A 23,232-nucleotide genomic window follows, 5' to 3' on the forward strand; every position below is an offset into this window, starting at 1 on the left:
GAAACCGGCTGTTTCAAGGAGTGTGGTTTTTTCCTTGTTTTTTTTTTTTTTCTTTTTTTTTTTTTTTTAAGTCCCTGGGGACATTAGGATTGAATGAGTCTGGCAAAAATCATGGAGAATTTTAAGAAAGGGAGCTCTTTGTAGACAGCTGAAAAAACTGATTTGTGTGCCTGTCCAGGTACTAAACTAGTCTCAGAATTTTCTGCTGTGATGATTCAGTAGTTTAGTAATTTAGAGTTTAGTCAAACCATTTTTAGTAGAGTTTAGAAAAGTCAAAAAAGTCAATGAAGCCATGAATGGTACTCACACATATGAGCTTTGCCTACAGGGTAGCAGTTCCTAGCAGAGCATTAAGGGCACAAAAAGAAGAAATGGGCACAAACCTGAATATAAGAAGTTCCACCTAAAGATGAGGAGGAACTTCTTTACTTTGAGGGTGGGAGAGCACTGGAATAGGCTGTCCAAGGAAGTGGTAGACTCTTCTTCTCTGGAGATATTCAAAACCCGCCTGGACATGTTCCTGTGCAACCTGCTCTAGGTGGACCTACTTTGGCAGGGAGGTTGGACTAGATGATCTCCAGAGGTCCCTTCCAACCCCCTACCATTCTGTGATTCTGTGATGTGTGCCAAATTAATAGCAGCAATCAGTGACGTACCAAATATAACCACAGTGTGAAGCCAACTGGACAAATGACGGAGGATTTGGTGGTTCGGAACTTCTTCATGGTTCGTGAATGAGATTTCTCTAGAGTTTGATTACATGAAACCAGTAGGAATTACAAGTTCAGTGAGGCATGTCTGAGGGAGTTCAAGTTCGAATTTCATTATGAAGGAAAATAGCATGCACAGAGACAAAACAGTCTTTTGTGTGTGTGTGGGTTAAAACTCTTCTTGCCATCCAAGGTGAACTATCAGGCAAGGAGCTGAAGAACAAATGAGTTTGTTGTTAAATGTGGTCTATGCTTGTGACACACTCACAAACTAAATTGAGTAACTAAGGAAGAGAATTAGGGTGACTAATTAGTCTGAGATGGACAAGCTTGCAGGTCTTAGCTTCTAGTATGGATCATTTGCAGTTTCCAAACTTGCACTGAATGTATTTCCTTTTAAACATCTGGGAGGTTGATCCGGGCCTGACTGCAGGTTTGATCTATGCTCTCTGTGGGCATTTCACCTGCATACAGCCTAACTCTATTTCACTTTTGTTCTACGAGTCCTGTTTTTTCTGGAGCATAAGGAGGGAACCCCCAAGGGTTGATACATCAAGGTGAGTAATACCCTGCTCTTGGCAAGCTTAATTAAGATTCTCTGTAGGTGCTCCAAGGGGAAAAGGTATTGGTCATTCTGCTTGCAGAAATCCCATACTATGATGTTGAATGAGAGTGTTGAGGATTTATTTGGCAGTCTGCTAGCTTGTCTTGATCTTGCGAAGGAACAACTCTTTGTTAACCAGGCTACAGTTTGCAGCATGGAGGCAATATCTTGCTTTCATAGCTTTAAAGCCGGAGAGAGTTAGTGTCCATGTGAGAATGTGATAGGATCATGACCACAAGTCAGATCCACCATTCCGTGTTTTTGAAGCAGTTCCTAATCTCTACTAATTAGTCTCCTGGAATATAAAACCCAATTAGATCAAGGTGAGCTTTTAAATAGGGAAAACTCAAATTAAGTTGGGCAAGTTATTAAATAAAAAGCTTGAAAAAACACCTGCAAATAACCCTGCCCATAGACTTCATGAAATTTTAATCCTTTTTAAGAATATTTCCATTCCAGTATCTCCCTGTACTTCCAGGGCTGTTCCTTTTTTTTCCTCGGCCTCTGAGGCCTATCTTGGAGTCTGTTCTTGTTGCTACAAAGCCCACGACACCTCAGGTTTGTGTTAGTCTGCCAGTTCCCTGTAGGAGTCTCTCTGTCACTGTCTGCCTTGCTGCACTGTTGTGCACTCAGAAGTGAAATGGGTAGAGCACCATTGTGGCACCAACATGTCATGCGTTGTGACACCATTTGTTATGGAGGGTTTGAATGAGGAGAAAATTCAGTCTCTTGGGTGCTGCAGATCACTTTGCTGCAAATTTTTTTCATATTATTATTTAAAAAGTCCCTCGTTTCCAAAGTGATCCCAGAAATGTAAGTTGTTTGGACCATGTAGTTAGTTCTCCTGTGAATAATGGAGTTTGCTGTGAAAATGTGCACTGCATGAAATATGGTGGACAGTTGGGCCAGGAGAAAGTTTGAGTGCTGTAGCCATTGCACAAATATTCTACCTATTGGAGAAATACACTGCCTGACATAATTTAAGACAAGCCCAAGTGACCATTCAAAATTTGGTTTTCAGCCTGTGGGATGAAAAAGATACTCTGGTCTTTGGGGAGAAAAAGGATCAAGGGTCCTCACTGATACTTTGGATTTCAAGGGTTCTTGGTACTTGCTCACTGTGAAGTACTGTGCCTGCTCAAACACTGAATGTCATGCCATCTGCCTAGTGTTGAAAATTAAAACTGTATTCTTTCCATACTTTTTTTCCCATCTATTAAGGGGAAAAAAATGTATGATGATTACTGTGCTGATATGCATTCTGTCCATTTCCAGCCTGAGACTTCTATAAAATGGTGAATTATTGTAGTCTGGTGCTATGTTAATTTAAGTCAAAGAAAAACATACCATGAATTTCATTTGGCTTTTATGGGCTAACTTAAATGGTAGCTTATTCAAATGGTCACACATTATTCCTCTTAAATAAATTAGCTTAACAGAGGTTTTTTTCACTATAGATGAAGTTCAATTGTTTTACATCACAGAAAGATTTTAATTAAAAATCATAGATGTGTGATGAAGACTGTTACACCAGATTTTCTTGACCTTTGGGTCAAGAAATTTATTTTTGCAGTTAGTAATTCATTAAGCCCTTTTTAAACTCTTACTTTGTCAGTTGTATTGTTCTTCTGACCTGTGTGTGTGCTTCCAAAATTCTTGTTGGGGAATTAAATAAAAATAAATTAAAAAAAAGAATTTCAAGCAATATTGCTTCAGAAAAAGCCATGCCAGGAGCTGCTTGTATGACTTAGTGCTCTTCATGAAGAACATCATCCTCTAAAGGATAAGAGTTTAATCTTACTTTCCAAAAATACCAGATGCTTTCTGACCTTTTAATAAAATTCAGATATATTCTCAAGAACACCACAGGCATCCTTGTACTAGCTTAAGAGATCTTCTTACGTTTCCCAGGTAAGCGACTTTCAGAAGCTGTAAGAACAATTCTGAAGGGCCTCAGAGTCACCTCTGCCTCGTCATCCCCGATGAATGTTTATTTGCAGAATTCTGTGGTTATGCACACTGAGAGACAGGCCCTGTTGCCATATGACGAAGGTACATACAGGAGGCTTTATTTCAACATGACACAATCAGAAAGATACTGAAGAGCTCTTTTTCCATATCTTCTCACACTAAGAATAATGTCTTTTCTGAGATGAAAGTAAAATATCAAGAAAGATATTTTTTTATTTTATTTTATTTTTTAACCCTTATATAAAACTAGAGTCTTTTTCAGGAGTGAGTAGATCATGGGCAAGAAAGAATTCTTAGACTTCTCCCCTCAATTGATTCTTGACAATTCCTGAGGGCCAAGTGATTTCTCAAAATATCATTGCGCTTCTATCTCTGTTTCAGTTGTAGCGTATCGCTCAAGAGTGGGATGCCAGGCATAGTCATGTATATTGCTGTTACTTCAAATGTTTTGCACTAGTACACACCCATTTTCTTCCATCTACAAGAGCTTCCTGATTGTTATTGATAAATTTGGATTTTCTCCATCTATATTCTCCTCTCATTTCAGTCCTTCCTTTTGTTTGCTGTGAAGAGCACAGCTGCAGTTAAAAACATTCACATTTTCAATACACAACAATTTTCAGTGTGCTGAAGAGAAGCAAGTCAACAGTTCAGAGATGGCAACCCTTCCCTGCATTAGGTGATTTTTCCTTTGCCTGAAATGACCTGGGGAAAAAAACAATCCTCTTGTTAAAATCAAGTACATAGTCAATAGTAGAGGTAAGAAAAGGAGAGGGTTGGTAACACTCAACTTCTTAAAGGCAGTTTCAGAAAATTTATTTTACTAAATGTCGAATGAACAATACATATATTTCTGTATTAAGTTTTGATTTATTATTTTTGATCATGCAGAAAGTTAACTTTTGAAGTGCTCATACTCTAGATCTGGAAAAGAAAACAAAATGAAATATTTAAATGACACATCTCTTCACTTTTGTGACTTCCTCGCTGTATTCTAAAAAGCTTAGGGAATGAAATGAAAGAAAAGCTAACAAAAATAGTCCATCAGAGTGTGACTATGAAAATATAGGCTATTTATGATAGTGTAATAATAAATGGTAATGAATGAAAGGAAGAAAAAGAAAGATGAGGCAAGTACAAAATTGAACAATTGACATTAGTGACTGTGGTGAGCCTGCCAAAATTATCTCCCTTAGCTCTTCATTTTGTACTTGAGCTATGACTGGCAAAAGCCTTGTAAATCTACTACAGCACGCCTCTCTCAAAATGCCAGGCAACAAAATAGTAAGTAGTTTGAAACAATAAATTTAAGTGATAATGATCTTGGTGCTCAAGTGTCTGAAACAATTAACACCTTTTGAGGTTACTTAAATGCAAAAACACAGATGATTTCCTAGGAGAATTTTAAAAAGCCTTTTGATGCAAATAAAGAACAGAATTTTTTTCCTCATTTGTTGAATAATTAAAATTAATTCTTTGTTTTGTTAGAAATCATTGTAGTGTTGAACTTCTTTGGTAAAAATTGGAAAAGCTGGAGAAAACCAAGCCAGTTTATTCTCAACAGGACATCTTATTTGTTTTCTAAACATCTTGAATATATTATTTTTTTGTATGCTATTCTTCTGGACTTTTATGATTTTCCATATACCACTAATTTCCATAAAACATAATAGCAATGGAGCGGTATAGATTATGTAGGGAGGAAGAAACGGAAGTGATCAAGACATTGGTCTCTCTTTTAATATTGAAAGTACTGAAATATCTGATAAGTATTTGAGCACTGGGAGTCAGAGAAAACAATACAGTAGTAAGATTTAGTTATGCTTTTTATGTATTTATCCTATAAAACCGAGAATGTCCATATGCAGATGTAAGGATACTTGGAAAAATTCATAGTTCAAGATGACATTGTGTATGTGAACATTTATCCACTTAAATCAATGCTGCTTATTAGAAAACATCTGTAAAACTGTCTTGTGTAATGTTGCTGGTTTGCTGCAGAAGTGAACGAGTTAAATAAAAAGGACTGTGTGTTGCGGGTGAGCAAATACAGTGTAGATGTTATAAAATCCCCTCCGGCCCAGGAATGTTTGAGTCAAGACCAATTTGATTCTGGTTAGATGATGGGTCCAGCTGCAGAATAATCCAGCAGAACTCAATAACTTATACTGTGGGATCTGACTAATTGCTCATATTGCACAATAGGAGCTCTCTAAGGCCCAAATGTTAGCTTTCCATTAGTGATTCAGAATGAGATGTTAATGTTTTGAATTCATGTTCACCATCTTACAGGCATCCTGGCCAGTATTACCTGAATTATGCATTTCTTAGCTATGCAGCCCTAGAACAACTCCTGCATTTGATCAGGGGTACAGCCCCAAAAAAGGATACAGTGGCCCCTGTCTAAAATTACTCAGGTGTGGGGTCCTCCACAGGCTACAGGGTGGATATCTGCTCTGCTTTAACCTTCTCTGGCTGCAGGGGGACAGCCTGCCTCCCCATGGTCTTCATTATGGGTCGCAGGGGAATCTCTGCTCCAGTGCCTGGAGCACCTCCTCCCTCTCCTTCTTCACTGACTTTGGTGTCTGCAGGGCTGTTTCACATTTTTTCTCATTCCTCTTTCACAGCTGCTGTGTAGTGTTTTATACCGTACTTAAATGTGTTATCACAGAGGTTCCACCAGCATCACTGATGGGCTCAGATTTGGTCAGTGGTGGGTCTGTTTTGGAGCTGGCTGCAACTGACTCTGTTGGACACAGGGGCAGCTCCTGGTGTCTTCTCACAGGAGCCATCCCTGCAGCTCCCCTGCTACAAAAACCTTGCCATGTAAACCCAATATGGTTACATTATTGAAAGGAAGTGACCTTCATATCACAAACAAACAAAATGCTTCTTGATAATCTTCTGAACTGTTGTTGTTGTAACAGTTACGGATCAAGGAAAGGCTTTGACTTCCAAGCTGAATGCAAGTTTACTATGAAAAGAGGAAGTCAATTTGATCTCCGCTATTACTGCATGTTTAATCGTGGTGGAAACTTAGGCAGAGTCAGTTTTGATTACCCAGGATTTGTCTATTTGCTACAGTCCTACTCCATTTCATATTAGAGTTCTTAAATTGGAATCATCCCATGTAAATGTTATACACTTGAAGAAATAGTAATGAGACAGAAAATCTAAGTCATATAAATGCAAAAAAAGAAAAAGGATAAATGGTAAATAAAAAAAAAAAAAAAAGGAGGAATTTTATATACTCCTAATAAGGAGAGACAGGAAGTTTTTGTTAATCTTGCTGGGTGAAATCCGTTCTGGAATAGTGAATCAAGAAAAATAAAATTATTTTGAGCAAGAAGCTGAGCCTTCACGAGGTGTTTGAACAGTCTCTTAAGAAATGAGGCGATGGAGAGTGGTCAGCCTTGCTGTGGAGTCAGTGACTTAAGAGGCGGGTGGCACCTGAAGCAGAATATAAGCTATGGGATATCAAGTACCAGTATTTTAGTGGTAGCACTCTGTGAACTATTCCCTGTGCAGCAGCCAGGATCAAATCTAGAAGTTGCTCGGTAAAGTCTCAAAGTGTGTCAAGAGGTGTCAAGGTGAGAGGGTTAATTTTCTGGAAATATTTCACTGAATAGATTAAGTCCTCCTCTGCTGTGTCCACTCCTCCTAAACCAAAAAGAAATCTGACTGCTATTAGTTAAAATAACAAGATGATAGAGAAATCATATACAGAAGACCCCTATAGTTTGGGATGAGTTAACTTCAGTTTTAAGATACATAAGTTTGGTGTAGTTGTTGGAGGGGGTTGCTTGTGTTCTTGTTTTTCAAATGCAGAACAGAGGAATGGCTCCAGTGGTTCAGAGTAGACTTGATGCCAGCACTTGGCATGTCCTGCAACAATGGACTGGCAGGAAAGGGCGAGCTTTTAATCCTGCTTCCACAGAATGCTGTCCTAGACACCAACGACCTGTGATTCAGGAGTTTCCTGAGAAAATCACTCTGTCTCTATTAACCTTCCTGGCAGCCAGCAATCCTCAGGAGTCAGTTCTGCTGCTTCTCCTGACTTCAGTGATGTGTGTCCTTCACACGGGACATCCTTTCTCTCAGCTGCAGAGAGCCTTTGGATACAGCGGAGAAGGTCTCGCTCGTGAATTCATGTGCTGTGCTGCTCTCTGGAAAAGTTTATTGTCCTTGTGAACCCTTTATGCTTCAGGCAGTACTTTCTCCTTGTGTATTCAAGTCCCTTTCTCGGTGAAGGAGGAAAGTTTTTATTTGCCAGCCACTCCTCTGAAGAGGATTTCAGGAAGGTTATCACGTCAGCCCCCAAACTAATTTGACTCCTTTTCAATGCAGCAGTTCATCTGGCTGTTTTTCTCAATTAAAATAAGTGGTTTAGTTTCCTTGGAAACTATATCTTTGTGGGGTGCCACCTGTGATATTAATCTGTCTTTGTCACAGTAAGAGGTAGGACCCTTCACAGGTCCTACCACCTTTGCTTGGTGGTTTGCTGGTATTTCTCCTTGTGATTTGTCCATATAATCTGTATCAAGTCAGCGTGTTAAGAGATCCACTTAATGCAATTATTTCATTAATGTGTATATTTGCTATTTATATGTGGCTTATTACTGGCTTTTGGCTGAGACTAAGTACTGCAATAAATGTATTTGGGGTGAGTAGTTCCCAGCCCCTTCCTCTGAAGAAAATTATCACACGTGTTTGAAATTTCAGTTATTGGAGAAATGGAATTCTAACCTGAAACCATGCTTAGTGTTCCAGTGTGCAGTCAAGCTTAGCAGCACAGCATGGCTCTCTGTTTTATATATGAGTCGAAAGTGAGCTGGCTGCAGTTGGGCTCAGCAGAATAGAGCTGTTGATGACAATTTAGGTGAAAGAGTAAAACCACCTAGCAAAAAGAGTGTTGGTTCTTTTGGGTGATATTTTTCATCCTTTTAGTTTGTGACTTTTTATGAGGGATTCTTTCCCCTTCATTGCTGTTAGTCATGCTCCAGTTCATAAGCCAGCCAGCTTCTTGTCATCCACGTGTGGCCAGAACTTCCTAGCCTCTGCTTTTTTAACATGGATTTTGGTTCTTATGCAGTCTTTTGTTGTACTGTAATTAGATTGCTGCGTGGTGTTGCTCCTGGACCTGGTTGTAGTCACTTGGCAACAGCAATTCAAGAACTCATTTGGTGGTTATATGGTGGGAATGTCAGTGGTGTCTGTGCTTGTTGTCTTTCAACAAGGTTGCCTGCTTCTAGGGTTATGTATGTAGGTAGGGTTTGGCAATAGATCATGAGCAGCAGTGGTGGCCTTCTGGGATCTCTAAAAAAGCCAGGTTGTTAGAAGGGCTTCAGGAGCTTGCTAAGGATACATTCCTTCAGACTAGAGGCAGGAAGAAACCTTTTCTAACTGCTTGTCTATCTGGTTTGGTAAGGCTATTATTTTATCTGAATGTTTATTTTTTAATGCTTGTGACAGCGTGTTCTGTTGCTTGCAGGGAAGAATGTTATACACAGCGTATGTTGTGAAATGTGACATTAAACAGATGTGAAAGTTTGCTTTCTCCCATCTTTCTTATTTTTCCTTTTGTTTCTGACCAGTTGTGTCCAGCCACAGTATTAAGGATTTTTTTTGTTTATCGCTGAGACATACTTTGGACTACTTTGGCAGTTTTGCTCAAGGAGCAGGCTGAGTTCTGTAATTATTTGTGGTGGCTTAGAAGGGAGTGCGCTGAGACTAGTCAGGAAGAAAGTACAAAGATGAAACCATGGTAAGCTTTGAACTGAATCACATTGAAAAGAAGCCCACAAGTTATAGTACACAGTTTGGATTGATCAGTAATACATATTGGCAGTGTGAACATTTCACTTTGGGAGAGACAAATAAAGCTTTCAGTGCACCTTCCCGAGGGAATAGCTGTGTGATTGAAAAAGAGTTGTTGTCATGCAAGTATGTTCATAAACATGAAAAGATAAAATAGATAAGAAAGAAAAAACCTTATCATAATAGCAATTCTGGACATCATGGCGAATCAACCTACTGGGATCTGTAACTGCATAAGGTTACTTTACTGCAGTGAGAAATAATTTGTAAGCAGATAACAGTTAAAAATGCATCAGTGAATTGTGATGTAAGGGTGAATTTTAGTATGAATTTTATTTCAGATAACAGACTGTAGGTCTTTATCATTTAGAATGCAGAATTTTATTTCTCCATACCTTTTTATGCATGTGGCCCTTCATGGGCTACGGCTTCTGATGGGTTTTTTTGCTATCAACATCCTCCTTACTTCATGTATGACCTGTATTATTAAACTCTTACTCAATGATACATTTAAACATGTGACAGTCCAAAAAAAAAAAAAATTATATTGTCTGGGTTTAAGTTGGTATGAAAACCAATTCAACAATCTCTGTTGCTGCAGCTTCAGATGGTGAAGTGGATGAGGGCAGAGACTTGGCTAAATGTCAGATAAGTTCAGAGACTTAAAGCTCTAGTGTTCTTGGCTGCTTATAAAAGTATAGAAGTAGCTGAGCCTTCTGATTGCACTTGGAATAAACTGGTCTGTAACTAGGGATTGGAGGAGTAAGACTGGAGGACGCTGCTTGTTCCAGTAATCACAATTTTAATTCTTCCCAATGTAAGTTTGCCACCAATCTGTCAAACTGACTAGGCAGCCTCTGCCATTCTGAATGTTTGGAATTTTATTTTTTATTTTCTGTAATAAGAAGGAAAATGTTGTGCTGTATTATGCAATTTAAAAAAGTCTATGCAGTAAAAATCCATTTGAATAAGTGGGAGCAATAATTCTATTCTTGCAGATAGAATGCAAATAGAATAATTTTTCTTTTAGCATATTAATTCAGTAAGGAGATTAATATAAGCTTGCAAACTTCTTAGTCAAAATCTTTATTCTTCCCACAGAATGTGATAAAATTACTACTTGGATGCTGATAGTAAATGAACTGTTTTATTGAATTGTCATAATGAAATATTGGAGTTTGGTGTATGATAGTTCTTATAAAGACTATATTTGAGGAACACTTTGTAGAGGAGGCAAGAGAGGGAAGAAGATTTTGTTTCAAAAAGTGAGATAAAGAAGTGCCTATTAGTGGAGCAGTGGCAGCTACCATGATAACCTGTTGGCACTCCTGACTTCCAGTATGGTTTGGAATCAAATTCTTAACTTCAGGTACATAATTCATTAATACTCTGCTGCAAGTTTAGGAATTAAGTCATGACTATAAAAGTTATGAGTGATTGGTTTGTTAAAGTATGTTATATCTTTTGCAACACTTGCTAGTATCACCCTTTGTTTCTTAGTTTTCAGTCCTGGTCTCAGTTTTCAGGTGTAAAGAATTCAGGTGTAAAGAACAGTGATCAAATTTATTATCAGAGAAATCCAGAACAAGTCAGGTTAGAAGGGACCTCAGAACATTATTTCAGAGTGAGCTATGAGAGCAGAACAATTAATTCTTAGCACTTCAAAAAATATCAAAAGAATACTAAAGGCCTTTGTTCTCTTTCTAAATAACAGGCTCTCTACTACATACTTTTGCATAGAATACTGAAGTTGGACCTTAATGAGCCGTTACTTGGGAATCTTCATTAGAGGCAGAATTTTCTTTACAGAGACCATGAGTAGTGTCAAACTTTCCTCCAACTATGGAAGTTCTGCTGACATCTGATGTTACATTCCAAATTTTGCTTTGGAAGATGGTAGCTCTGAATGTAGAAAAGATTTAAGTTAATAATTTTTTTATTGGGGCTTTTTTATTCTTTTATTCAAATGGTGTTATCAAAATTCAGATGTTGAAGATGTCTTAGAAGGAAGACACAAGGGGTTGTGAACCTGTTCTTTAACATCTGCACATTAGAGGTCCAGAACAGAATGCTCCAGTTCTTCATGTTTGGGTTTTAAGATGTTATATATTGTACAATTTTTACGTCACTGCAACCCCTCATTTATTTTTTCCTGCTCAGTAGTTTATTTCTTAGTTAATGATGTAATTTGTGATGTTGACTATTGTCTCTTTTTTTTTTTTTAATTTTCCAGTGTGACAATGCAAAAGGACTCAAAGCCTTCTATGATGCAATAAAATATGGACCTAATCATCTGATGGTTTTTGGTGGCGTATGTGCAACAGTTACTTCTATCATTGCTGAATCTCTAAAGGGATGGAATTTGGTTCAGGTAAGGCATGGAATGCAATATATTTAAATGCTGACTATCATGTATCTCTGTATCATTTTTTTAAATTTAGAAACTTGGTTTTGATGCTTTTCAAACTTTGTGTAATTATCTCTCTGTTTTGAAGGTCAGTGAAGTTATGTGTACAGAAGAACAGTTACTTCTACATAGTACTAGATTTTAAAGCTTGGCATTGTGCTCAAAATGCTTGTGAGTATAGGGCAACAGTTGTGTATCTCAGTAGATTAATTATATAAAATTAATTTAATGTATCTCAAAAAGCAACCTAATGAAATAAAGTTCAGTCATGGTAGGTAAGCAAATATTGGACTTTTCCAAAGTTAGAGGAAACAACTTGTCAGGCTTTAATTGATGGTACACTGGGGTATTTACTCTGTCTCTACTCAGTCATAATGCAATATGACTATTGCATAATATGATTATTGACTTTAAGTATGTTGGAAGTGCATAAATTGTAACTAGTAACTGGGTACGTAGCTCAGTATTTGACTCACCTCGCTTATTCCCAGCTGTTCTTTCTGACTTTCTTAAAGGTCAACTTTGTGGAAAGGATGCCTCTGCTGAAGAATCAGAGTTTACTAATACTAATATTTAAAATGCAGATGATAAAAGCATGATTTTCTTCATTTCTTCAATCATCTGCCCAGGGTGATTTCTGGATTGATGGCTGTTTGTACAAGGTAGCCAGCCAGTTTTCCTTTTCAAATGTGGATTTCCACCCTGGCTTCCTACTTAATACTCACATTGCCCAAAGAGAAGTTTGTATAATTTTTTTTATTGAAATAAAACATTCTATAGCAAAATAATAAAATAATAATATATAATTGTTACCTGAGGTTTCAGTTACAGACTCCTCTTTTCCATCTGGAATACTCACTGAGATTAGTGCAGAATGAACAAATGAGGCATAATTAAGTTTGTGAAGAAGATGATGATCAGAGTACAAATGGGAAAATCTTAGGAGGATAATTAAAGAAGCTTGTTAACTGTGTTTGCAATGCTTGTCATATCAGATCTTTTTTTTCTTATGCTTCAGGATTTTTTTTCTGATGTGAGAAACATCAGTTCTACTATGGAAACAAAATAATAGAGTATCTCTGGGGAGAATAGAGAAGGCAACAAAGCTTGCAACTACCATTTAACGCTCTCTCTTAAAAATGTCCTAGTCCATAGCCTATAATGAAGTATGTGGCTGGAGCTCTGGTTTTTTGGTTTTCTTTTTTTGTTGTTGTTGTTTTGGGTTTGTTTTTGTTTTAATTTGTAAAATGAAACTTCCAGACGATGTAGGATGTTTTAGGGAGTTGGCTTTCATTGTGCTAAATCCTTTTCATTTGCATTCAAGTTCTGCCTGTGAAGGTCTGAAAATCAATTTGTTAATGAAGTTGCTCAGTCAATAAGGAAAGGCAATTAGAATGCTTCTATTTGCTCTTAAATGTCTGAATTTGTCAATATATATGTTAACTTACATAATGATATGAAGCATTGCTACCAGACAGCATCTATTTCTTTGTATTTAACCACTACAGCTGTGACTAAGTCTTAAACATTATTAATGATATCAGTACATCAAGGGATTCTCTGCTGCTTGGGCTTAGTATCCTGCAGGCATTAGATAAATCCTCACATGGCATAACTCCACTTCATGTCAGGTTTTTAGATATTGATTGACTGAATGATGAGAGAACGCAAATGACAGTGTGTCTGGGAAGCGTGGCAAGGCTTAGTGGATGGTGTAACAGCAATGGCAACAATCTAAATACAGCTTGTGAAACTGTTGTGTCATACAGTGACAGCGATATCTGCATCTGCAAATCAGCAGACATAACATGTACAAGATAGTGGGGAAGCGGAGTACAAATCCTTCCACTCCTCAGGATCCGCTGTCATAAGCTTGATTAAAAACATGACTTGACTAGAAGGAATAGATAAAAATCTGTAATTCTCGGAAGCAGAGCAATAATATTCAGCCTGATAAAATACAAGATTTTCCTCCTTTCAAACTTGAAACTTCACCTCAAGGAATCACAGCAAACTCACAGAAATAGTTACATGAATTTGTCATCACGATGTAGTCATTTTGTGTTGCAGTCAAGAAGACAGAGAACAGCATTTAGACAAAAACTAACCTGACATTGTATTATTGAATAAGTATTTGCATTTGGATATCTGTCTCCATCACTCTGCACCTGTACATGCAGTAAAGAAAAGAGAGCTCTTACCCCTAGCAGGAATGTGTGCAATGGGCTTGAGCAAAGTGATGACTGTCTTCCACACAAGACAAATGCAGGATGATACTGAGAGTATTGGGAGGAATAGGGAAGAAATGAAGAATAGTAGAATATAACAACTGAAAAATTACTTTCCTTGGCAAGCACAGTGTCAGGCTGGCTGCCTGCAAAACTTTTCTGAGAGCTTTTTAGCCCTGGATTCAAAGTTTCTGATGACTACTTTTCCTGTGTTTGGGGGAATTGTTCTTTTCTGCCTCTTCCCTATTCTCTACAGGAAAAAGTCTCCAAAAACAAACAATGAACTAAAAGACAAAGAGGACAAACATGCTGCTGGCTGATTTAACTATTTCTTACTGTAACAAAATTAATGATTTTTTTTTTTTTAATGGAGTGTTTTGTATCAGCAAAAAGAGCAAGTTGTTTTAGCCTGCAAACACGTCATCCTTAAGGACTTTGAAGTGTACTAGGTGACACAAACTGCAAACTATTTCTGAACAGACATTCTTAGTAGGACAGATGCAGACACCCGTTCCTTAGCTTCTCAAATAAAAGGCTTCGCCGTGCGTAATCTCTGTGTGCCAGCAGTCCTGACTTTGTTGAGTGACAGTCTGGGCATGGCCTGGAGGCGGCATGTGTGGCTTTGATCACCAGTCTGTGGTGTGGAATCAGTTTGAACCTTTGGTATTTTGGTTTAAAAGTGCTAGTAATATTCTGTGAGTCTGACAGTGGTTCATAAAGGCATGAAGGTATAATATTGGGCAGTTGCTGTGCTGCAGGGGGGGCATATTTCAATGTAAAATTCTTCCAGATTCATCTTATCACCATTCTCTTTCGATGTGTGTTCAAGGCAATTAAACAGAGTGAAGAAGAATCATACTAGTATCTACAATACATTGCAAAAGACCATATATTTTTATTTCATACACTGAAGCATTCCTGCTAGTATACGAGTGTTGCAAAAAACAGGAGATAGTTTGCAGTTCAGTCTTTATCTTCTATTTCAGGATATCTGTCAACTGTTTACCTCTCCATGCGAATTTCTTACAGTGGCAAAAGCACCTAATTTGTACAGCTTGCTATAGTTTCTGCTATTTTCTATTGTCATCTCTCATTTTTCCTAATTGCCACATTAACATAAACATTTAACCAGGATGAGGATTTTGACCAAACTGGTCATGTCTTTTAATTTGTGGAACTCTCTCTCCATTTTGGAGATTTGTCTTTTTCTTTCATTTTGCCATTTACATTCTCTTACAGCCTGCTTCGTTTACAATTTCTTTTTTACTCTGGAAATAAACCTCTGCAAGAAACAGAGTATAAATGTTAGTGCTTCCTCTGAATGTCCTCTGTTTCTACATGTTTAATGTAATCTAGTCATAACTGCAGGCTTCTAGGCAAGTAACTGCTAGAGGTGATCTAGTGATTAGATGGTAATGACACTCAAAACAGAGAAACCTTGTTTTGGATTCAGTGTCTCACATTGGAAGGTTTTCTAAGAAAACTATACGTACCCTAATCATGATGTATTACTTACTTTGGGAGCATGTTAATATAGGGCAAGTTCACATGTTAGAAAGGGAAACTTCCTTTAGTTCTCTAGCTTGTGAATATTGAAACACCTATCCTGAATTTTTTTTTCTTATCTGAGAGATCCATAGGTATTCAAGATCCCATCTCTGAATTACTGTAAAGACTGCTGGCATTCAAGAAAATCAGTGATGTTTCTAGCCTTTGTTTATGGGATAGAGACTGACTTCATTGAGAAAAGAGTTAAAAAAGCAGCAGAAAGAAAGCTGTGAAAATGCAGAGGAGGGATGAAGCCCAGAAGGACATGAATTAGGAGCTGGTGTGTGTGTATGTATAAGCCTAGGATACATGTATCTGTAGGAAACAAGACTTTATTAGCTTGTTCTGGTATTCTTCAAAATTCTTACTAATACAGAATTTCACAACTGTGCGCAGGTTGTGTCAGAAAACTGATGTTTTCTGACACTAAAGTAATGCAAGTCATCACAGAGGTTTCTGTACTGGCCACTGAATCAAATTTCTTGTTAATAACTGAATTTTCTAAATCCTTGTGCTTGTTACCCAGAGCTCTGGCATGGCCACATAAACATTTGATAAAAAACGTGTGTTGGTTGGGTGGTTTTGTTTTTTTTTTACATTCCTTGTCACATTTGTTCCAGTACAGTGAGTTTGTGCTACTTTTTCCTTCACTGCACAATTTCCATGTATTATTAGTTTGAGCAATGAAAAGGGCATTTAAACTAGTCTTTGGCTAAGAAGATTAGCTACTTCTATCTGTGAGATGCAGGCAGTCCCACTTGAACAGGCCTTTCTCCTGCCCGAATATCTCCCAATGCACCACTAGAGTCTTTGGCTTCTTGGCCCACAATTCCCCATCATAATCTTTTTTTTCTTTTTTCTTTTTCTTTTTTTTTTTTGTTTCCCCTTTGCTTTCCTGTTTTATCTTCAAGGATTGGAGGGATTTCATAGACTTTCTGTACTTGTGTTGTACTTTTAATAGGCAAAGTGTGTAAGGGAAAACACCTCTTGAGGTCTTGTTATATAAGGTGCAAACCTGATGACATTCTGGTCTTGCTTTTGGGAGTTAGCTGAGCGTATAAGGAAGTTTTGCTCTCTTCACACCAGGAATGCCAGGGAGCTCCTCAACAGGAAGAAAACACAGCAGGACTGACCTTCAGGCAGAATTTCATGTGAAGTTTCTCCTCATTTGAGAGAAGCTCTGGTGAATTTGGAGGGAGACAGACCTTTTAGTTCTTGCAAATCCTTCCCTTGATACAAGCTGCCAGCAGGAGCTCTGCTGTTATTGATGTGGCCCTCCTGAAGCTCTGTGGTTGCTACTGGGGAAGAAAATACATGGGGAGTTGAAACAGATCAGCAGTACCATAGCTCCTAATTAGACCGTGTTTCTCCGTGTGTGGATGGATGCAAACATGCACAATGTAGAGCAGACTTAGACTTGGAAATTTATTTGTATATTCACCCTTAAACTTAGAGAAATGAATGTTACAGTGACCAGAGAAGACTAGTCTAGGGCAGAAGAATTAATTTAGTGGCAAAAGTTGTTTCATAGTGATAAAAACACTAACTCTGATTCCCAGTGCATTATTTTAGTTGTACCCCATGGGAGACATTAGCATTACATCACTGTTAAATTTTCTGGAGCAGATTTCTGCTATTAAATTGAAAATTTCAGAAAATTTGTACGCTTGAGGTATGGTGAGAAATGCATATCCTATATTCCAAATTCACTGCAAAATTTAGTAGGACTTTCCTTTCCCTTCTCTCTGTCTTCTGCTTAAATGTATGAAATTGATTTATAGTGAGACGAGTTGGCTTAACCTCACTTTCCATCAGTTTGAAATTGGCTTCTATCCAGTATTCACTTTATTTAAATATGATTAGCTGTTCTTTTTCATCTTGTTTGTCTTGTATTTCTAGTGTTGGAAAAAACAGCAAACTGCAGTATATGTGCTAGTTTTTGCCTTTGATCTAACGTCAGCAAGTTCAGTTCATTACATAAAGCATGAATAAAGGTATTTTAATAGAATTCAAGTTAGGTCAAAGCTGTTGAAGTTTGAACCTGTATATATATTCTAACTAGGAACTGTGTGTTCTGACAGAAAAAGAAATACATTTCTATTATTTTTGTTCTCTTAGCCATTTTTTCATTGGATCAATAGTACAGAATGAAAGAGTGATGGTCTAGGGAACAGACTTAAACTGGAAAGGTAAAGGTGTCACTTTCCCTTGCAGTATGCTTTGGATTTAGAAGAACACATTTAATTATAAAAAATCAGATATTCTCTGTCCTCCATATACTCCTCCCTTGAATCTGAATGGTCGCTTGAAGAAGAATAAATTGCCAAAAAAACCCAAAACAAAACCATCAAAAAACCCACCAAAACCCATAGCGTAATATGCAAGCATTGATGTTTTTCCAAACACAGAGCCTTGAGTTCTAATGCTAGCTAAGTTTTTGGTGATGTTAGGTATTTACAATATCCATCTTAATTTATTATCAGAATAAATAATGGCTGTGTAGTTGGGGATTTGTTTTTGAATTTTGGGGGCTTTTTTTTTTTCTGTGTAATTTTTATCAAAGTATTCTGTCTCACTGCTCGTTTTTTGTTTTTGTTTGTTTTTTTATTTGTTTGGGTTGTTTTGTTTTGTTTTGTTTGGTTTGGTTTTTTCCGTTTGGTAGTTTCTGAAGAAGAAAGCTGAAGTCTTTCCTTGTATGGCTTTCACAGCCCCTCAGCTAGGATAGACCTGCCTGGTAGAATCTTACTCAGTTACCAAAATATTTCAGTATTGGACCTTGCAGCTATTGCTGCAGCATCCTTCACTGCTACAAAAGGTATCCCTTCGTGTCCCCTTCATGTTTATTATTATTTGCTGCTGTTTTTTCTGGAAATTCTTTTAAGAAATAGATGGGTAGCTTTGGTTGCCATCTCTTCCTTCTTTTCTCCTCCTTGTCCCAATATGATAGGCAGACTTCAGCTTTGCTTCTTTGGGAAATCAACTGTGGTTTGACATCTTCACTATGCTGAATGAGGATTGTGATATACAGATTTCTTTTTCAGATTTGAGGTTTTTTCATGGTACATTTTCTACTACCCTGTCTGATGCCTATTTTCTGTATGGTCCAACCCACTTAGCAGTAGTGCTGCGAAATTTCCTTCTAGCCCATAGCTGGTCAGTGTGTCTCTTCTTGACTCCCTCTGGGAAATGTCATACGATTTGTGGGGATATACCTGTGTGACATTAACACCCCGTTAATGATAAAGTTTGATTCTATACACATTTCTGCCAGTCCAAAGAATCATACTTCGATTCTTTAATCCCATTGTTTCCACTACTCTACAACCCACAAACCAGGCTTGAAGTCTTCCACTGCTAGGTGGGATCGTTGTTATAGTTTCTAGGCAATTGCAGCACTGAATTTTGAGTTCCCCTTTTTCCTGACTTAACACAAATCTTGTTTTCATGTTTCTTATTTGAAAGCTAGCACAGGGAAATCAGATGCTAATTGGTTGCCCATCCATGTATGATTTTTTCTGCTTTAAAGGTAATATTGATTGAAAGCTATCTCACTGCACTGAAAATATGATAACTTTGTCACGTTTTGGTTGGTTCTTGGCAATCCTTATTAATTGACTCCAAAATATTCAGATTATAGTATTGTATTTCTGTAAATATTGAAAGATTTCAAATATTCTAAAAAGTTGGTTTCAAGCTTCTTTTACCACCAGTTTCCCAGAGATCATCTTTCTGATTATTTTCACCATACCTGTAATTTCTGGAAAGCTGGAGTTGATTATTCTAGTATGCTGTTTGCCAAAGTGACTGGTTTAATTTGTTTCTGAATGGCAGCATTGACCGTGTCCTGCAAGACCAGCTTGCTGGCCTCTTTCTCAGCAGCCACCTTAGAAAGCCCTAGGATTGCTTTCTCTCCGGTCCTGTTGAGAGGCCGTAGCTGCTGCTGTCCTTGGAATATACAAACATAGCCACAGTATGAAGGTAAATACAAGGAAGTCAAGGAAGAATTGGTGTGATAAAATTTGTTGCTTCATACTATTACAGCCACAATCTTAAATCCACCACTTCTTTTCATTTTCTCTTACTTTGATGTTTTTCTTCATGTTACTGTCCTATTATAGGACAAGGAAAGCTTTCTCATATGGTAAATTAACCTGCTTCCCCCCGCTATTGCTGTTGTGGCAGCAGTTACTTAATTACTTATTTTGAGGGATAGCATAATTCATAAAAATTCAGCAACAGCAGCTCCTGGGCATAGATTGAAGAAAGAATTCATAAACCAAACAGTTGCAAAAAGAAAACACCTTGACATTATTCTGAAATGGAAATAAAATATTTATTGGCCTTTTAAACCAGTAAAAGCTTAATTATGCTCCATTGAAGAAGTAATACATTGCTGATATGTTTATAGAAAAGTAAGCGCTGAAGTACAAATCCTCCATATAATAGAAGCTTTTCTAAGGGTCTGATTCTCAAATGCACTATAGTGTTCTTGGTGTATGATTCATCTAGTATTACAACCAGTATGGCATCCGTCTTCATTCTTGGCATTCTCAGTACTCCGTACCTCTAAAGCAGATCCTGGGGACTTGTAGATGTTGCTGCATACTTTCTCAAGGCATCAGTTAAGTTTTAACACAACTGGAGAAAAATAAGGCCTATAATACAAGGGATAGTTATGTTTTAATTGAACTTAAAGCGATTTGGAAACACATTTATTCCCTTAAGCCTTAGTTAGCACAGATAGCAAAACCAGAATCTCAGTGTCAGGGAAAATAGATATGATCACTGTAGCTTAAGACCCTCCAGGCTCTGTTAGAAAAGTACTAATAAATGCATACACAATTGCCCCTGAAACAACTTTAGTTGGAGTAAGAAGGTTTGGTCTTAGGATTACACTGAGAACAGGAATATATTGCATGGTTCTTAAGAACAGAATTGTAGTAAGGCATTTCCTTTTCCTTCTTATCACACCCAAGACGTATAGTTATAGAAAGCTCAGGTAACTGAGTCTAAACTTTGGGTTTTTTAACTGAAAAATAGTTCCACAATTTCACCTTTCCAGTCTTTCAGAATCTCCTCTTGGCTCTCTGTACTGTTAATTCCTAACTGCAGTTGCATATCTAGATTTACTTTGATTTCTTGTCTCGCTTTAGTTTCATTCAATTTTAGGAGATGAGTAGCTTGAAATTGCTAAACTCTGTGTTAAGCTATGATGCAATCTGCTCCTAATTCTCAGAGTAAAGGGAGGTGTTTCCCCAGTGAAGCGTACTCCTCATCTTCCCTTATTTTGCTGAAGTCCATTAGACTTTGCTATCCAAGAGACAGCCTATCTCAAGCTGATTAATTAGCTACAGCAGGATTGACAGTATATCAACTATGAGCTTTGTTTGTATTATGCTACAACACTAAGCTAGAAAACTTCTATGATTACTTATAATTAAGCTGTTTTAAGGGCACAATATGTATCAGGATCTGGATTCATTATATGGATTTGCTTCCTGAAAGTAAAAAAAAAAATTGCAGCACAGCCTCTGAAAGGTTTATTCAAATCCTTCAAAATTCAGATGAGGGAACAAGAATATGTGTGCTTGTGGAGTGAAAGATCTCCAGCAGTCTGAAGTATTGCATTAAATGCTTGGGAGCTACAGCTTTATATTCATTATTAAACAATGCACTGTTGACATAAAGAAAGATTTAATTTTTTATTTTAAACAAAGCAAGAAAGTTCTTCATCATAATCCTTTTGAAAATAAGAGCTTGTAAAAGAGTGATGACATTCTCAATTTTAAATAGTTTACAGTTATAAATCAAAAGCTGGATGTTGGATTTTGCGTTTGTAAACAAACTCCCAAACTGGATCCACTATTCTGTTTAAGAATATCTGTAGTTGCAAGGAAAAGATCAGTCTTGGGAAAGTGGGATATCAATCACCAGCATTGATAATAATGGAGTTTTTGCTATAAAGACATACTTGTGTTAAAGAGATTATTTTCCTAATGCCTCTTGTTTAATTTAAATAATCAATCTAAAGATTTGTTTAAGTAAGCAGAGTTTTATTGTCTTCTGAAGGCTCTGAATGCTACTGAGAGAAGCAGAGTGACTGAGCAAGCAATAGAGAAGATCAGTATTATGTTTAGCTCTTATTAACAAAATGAAAATAATAAAAAAGGTATGAAGACTCAGGGGCTGATTCCCACAGGTGTGTACCTACATATATATGTATACACAGACATATATACATATAATTATTTAAAACTGTCTTCAGTCCTTTTTATGGCTCAGTGTCTTGCTCATGGGGCACTGTTGTGTTTTAGACACTTGTAGCTGCATTCTCTTACATTGCATCAGGATTAATTCTCATTCAGAAATGTGGCTGACATGCGTAGGTGGGTGATACATAAGCAGCCTGCTTTGAAATTTTTTTCCTGTGACTTTTTGTTCTCCAGTTGTTTTTGCCCTTCACCTGTTTTGCATTATTTGTCTTGCTTATAAGAAGTTAAAAAATATCTGATTTGCAAATCTGAAAGAGAAGAAAAGATCAGAATAGTTTACTGTTATATAAAGTTCCTGTCTGTTATTTGTGGATATTGATACAGAATTACAGATTATGGACTGTAATCAGACCAGTCTGGAAAATAATCAGCTATAGAGACAGAATTTTAAGAAACAATTTTTATCAAGCAAATTTAATGCAGTCTTTTCAAATCCTTCTGTCCTAGCTACTAGAATTCAGAGTGTTACAATTGCCAAATCTGATAATGCTTAATGAGGTTAACATTAAATTTGATAATGTGTTATTTGAGTAGTCAGTGTGAAAACTCCTGTGACTAATGTGATTTTGTCCTTGCTTTTGGGAGTGTTTCTGATGATGCGATAAACTCCTGTCTTTATGTTGGTTTTGGCTTGGGAAGAAGAGAGAAAGTGCAGAAAACTTTCCGTTCTGCTTGCTTTTTTAGAGCAAAAGGCAAAAAGGTGCAACTATAGGGCCCTGAGTTTCACTGCCCGACATATCCACCTTTATTGATCAAGACCTCAAGCTACTGTTTTTGTGACCATAATTATCAGAGTCACCTTATGCATAGACTGTAGTCAAGGTGGTATGAGACATCTCAGTTATAACACATCTTCCCTTATAACAAACGTGTTTGTGCTGGTTTGACTTGCCTCCTATTCACTGCCTAATGGCTGGACCATAAGAGACTTATGATTCTGCTACTTATGTTGCCTTAAAGGAAGGTGGTGGTTGGGTTTTGGTTTTTTCCAATTTAAATCATTAAATCAGAAGACAACAAAACCGAGTAATAATCTTTATACAGATGATTCTGTGGTTTGCTCTTTCTGTTAGCCTCATTCTTAACTTTTTAATTTCCCACTGCCACAAGCAGTGCTAGGAGGATTTAAAGGCAATTAGTCGTGGCTTGCAGACTGCCCATTTGAACAGTAGGCATTTATTTTTATGTCCAGAAGTCCACATTTATTACTGCAGATGAACCAACAGGGTGTAATTTCATAGTTAGTTCAATGCTCTAACTGGTTATGTGAACCAGGAAAATGAAACTTTAAATGTTGTTGCCCAATATTCCATTGATTTACAGACAGATTATTATAATAATATAATCATCTTGGAAAGGCAGCTTATGTCTCCAGTCACAAATGAATTCACACAGAGTATGACCACCTTCGCATTGTTGTAAAGAGGAGTGGGCACTGTGCAATAAATCTGAGAAGAAGTGAATTGAGAATTCTACTTTGGAAGTCTTAACTGCCTGTTGAGACACTGTATAAATACCTGAATGTGTTCCCTAAAAGCTGAATTTGTAAAATGTGTGGTCCCAGAAAGCAAGTCTCGCCCTCAAGTGTAAGTGGTTCAGTTTTACTTCGAACCAGGAAATAGCTCCCTCCTCCTCAGCTCCCTAGATTAATAATGAATGCAGATCACGTGAATTA

General features: G+C 37.3%; 1 protein-coding gene across 1 annotated transcript in view; it reads left to right on the plus strand.

Moving 5' to 3' along the window:
• The window catches only part of GABBR2 (gamma-aminobutyric acid (GABA) B receptor, 2), a 474,269-nt gene that overhangs the window by 89,845 nt on the left and 361,192 nt on the right, over window positions 1-23,232 (plus strand). Inside the window, exon 2 of the mRNA XM_014938669.1 lies at window positions 11,336-11,473. Within this exon, the coding sequence (XP_014794155.1) occupies window positions 11,336-11,473 (138 nt within the window). The remainder of the gene's footprint in view (window positions 1-11,335; window positions 11,474-23,232) is intronic.

Source organism: Calidris pugnax, unplaced genomic scaffold (genome assembly GCF_001431845.1).
Source record: "Calidris pugnax isolate Ruff unplaced genomic scaffold, ASM143184v1 scaffold13, whole genome shotgun sequence".
Taxonomy (NCBI): Eukaryota; Metazoa; Chordata; class Aves; order Charadriiformes; family Scolopacidae; genus Calidris; species Calidris pugnax.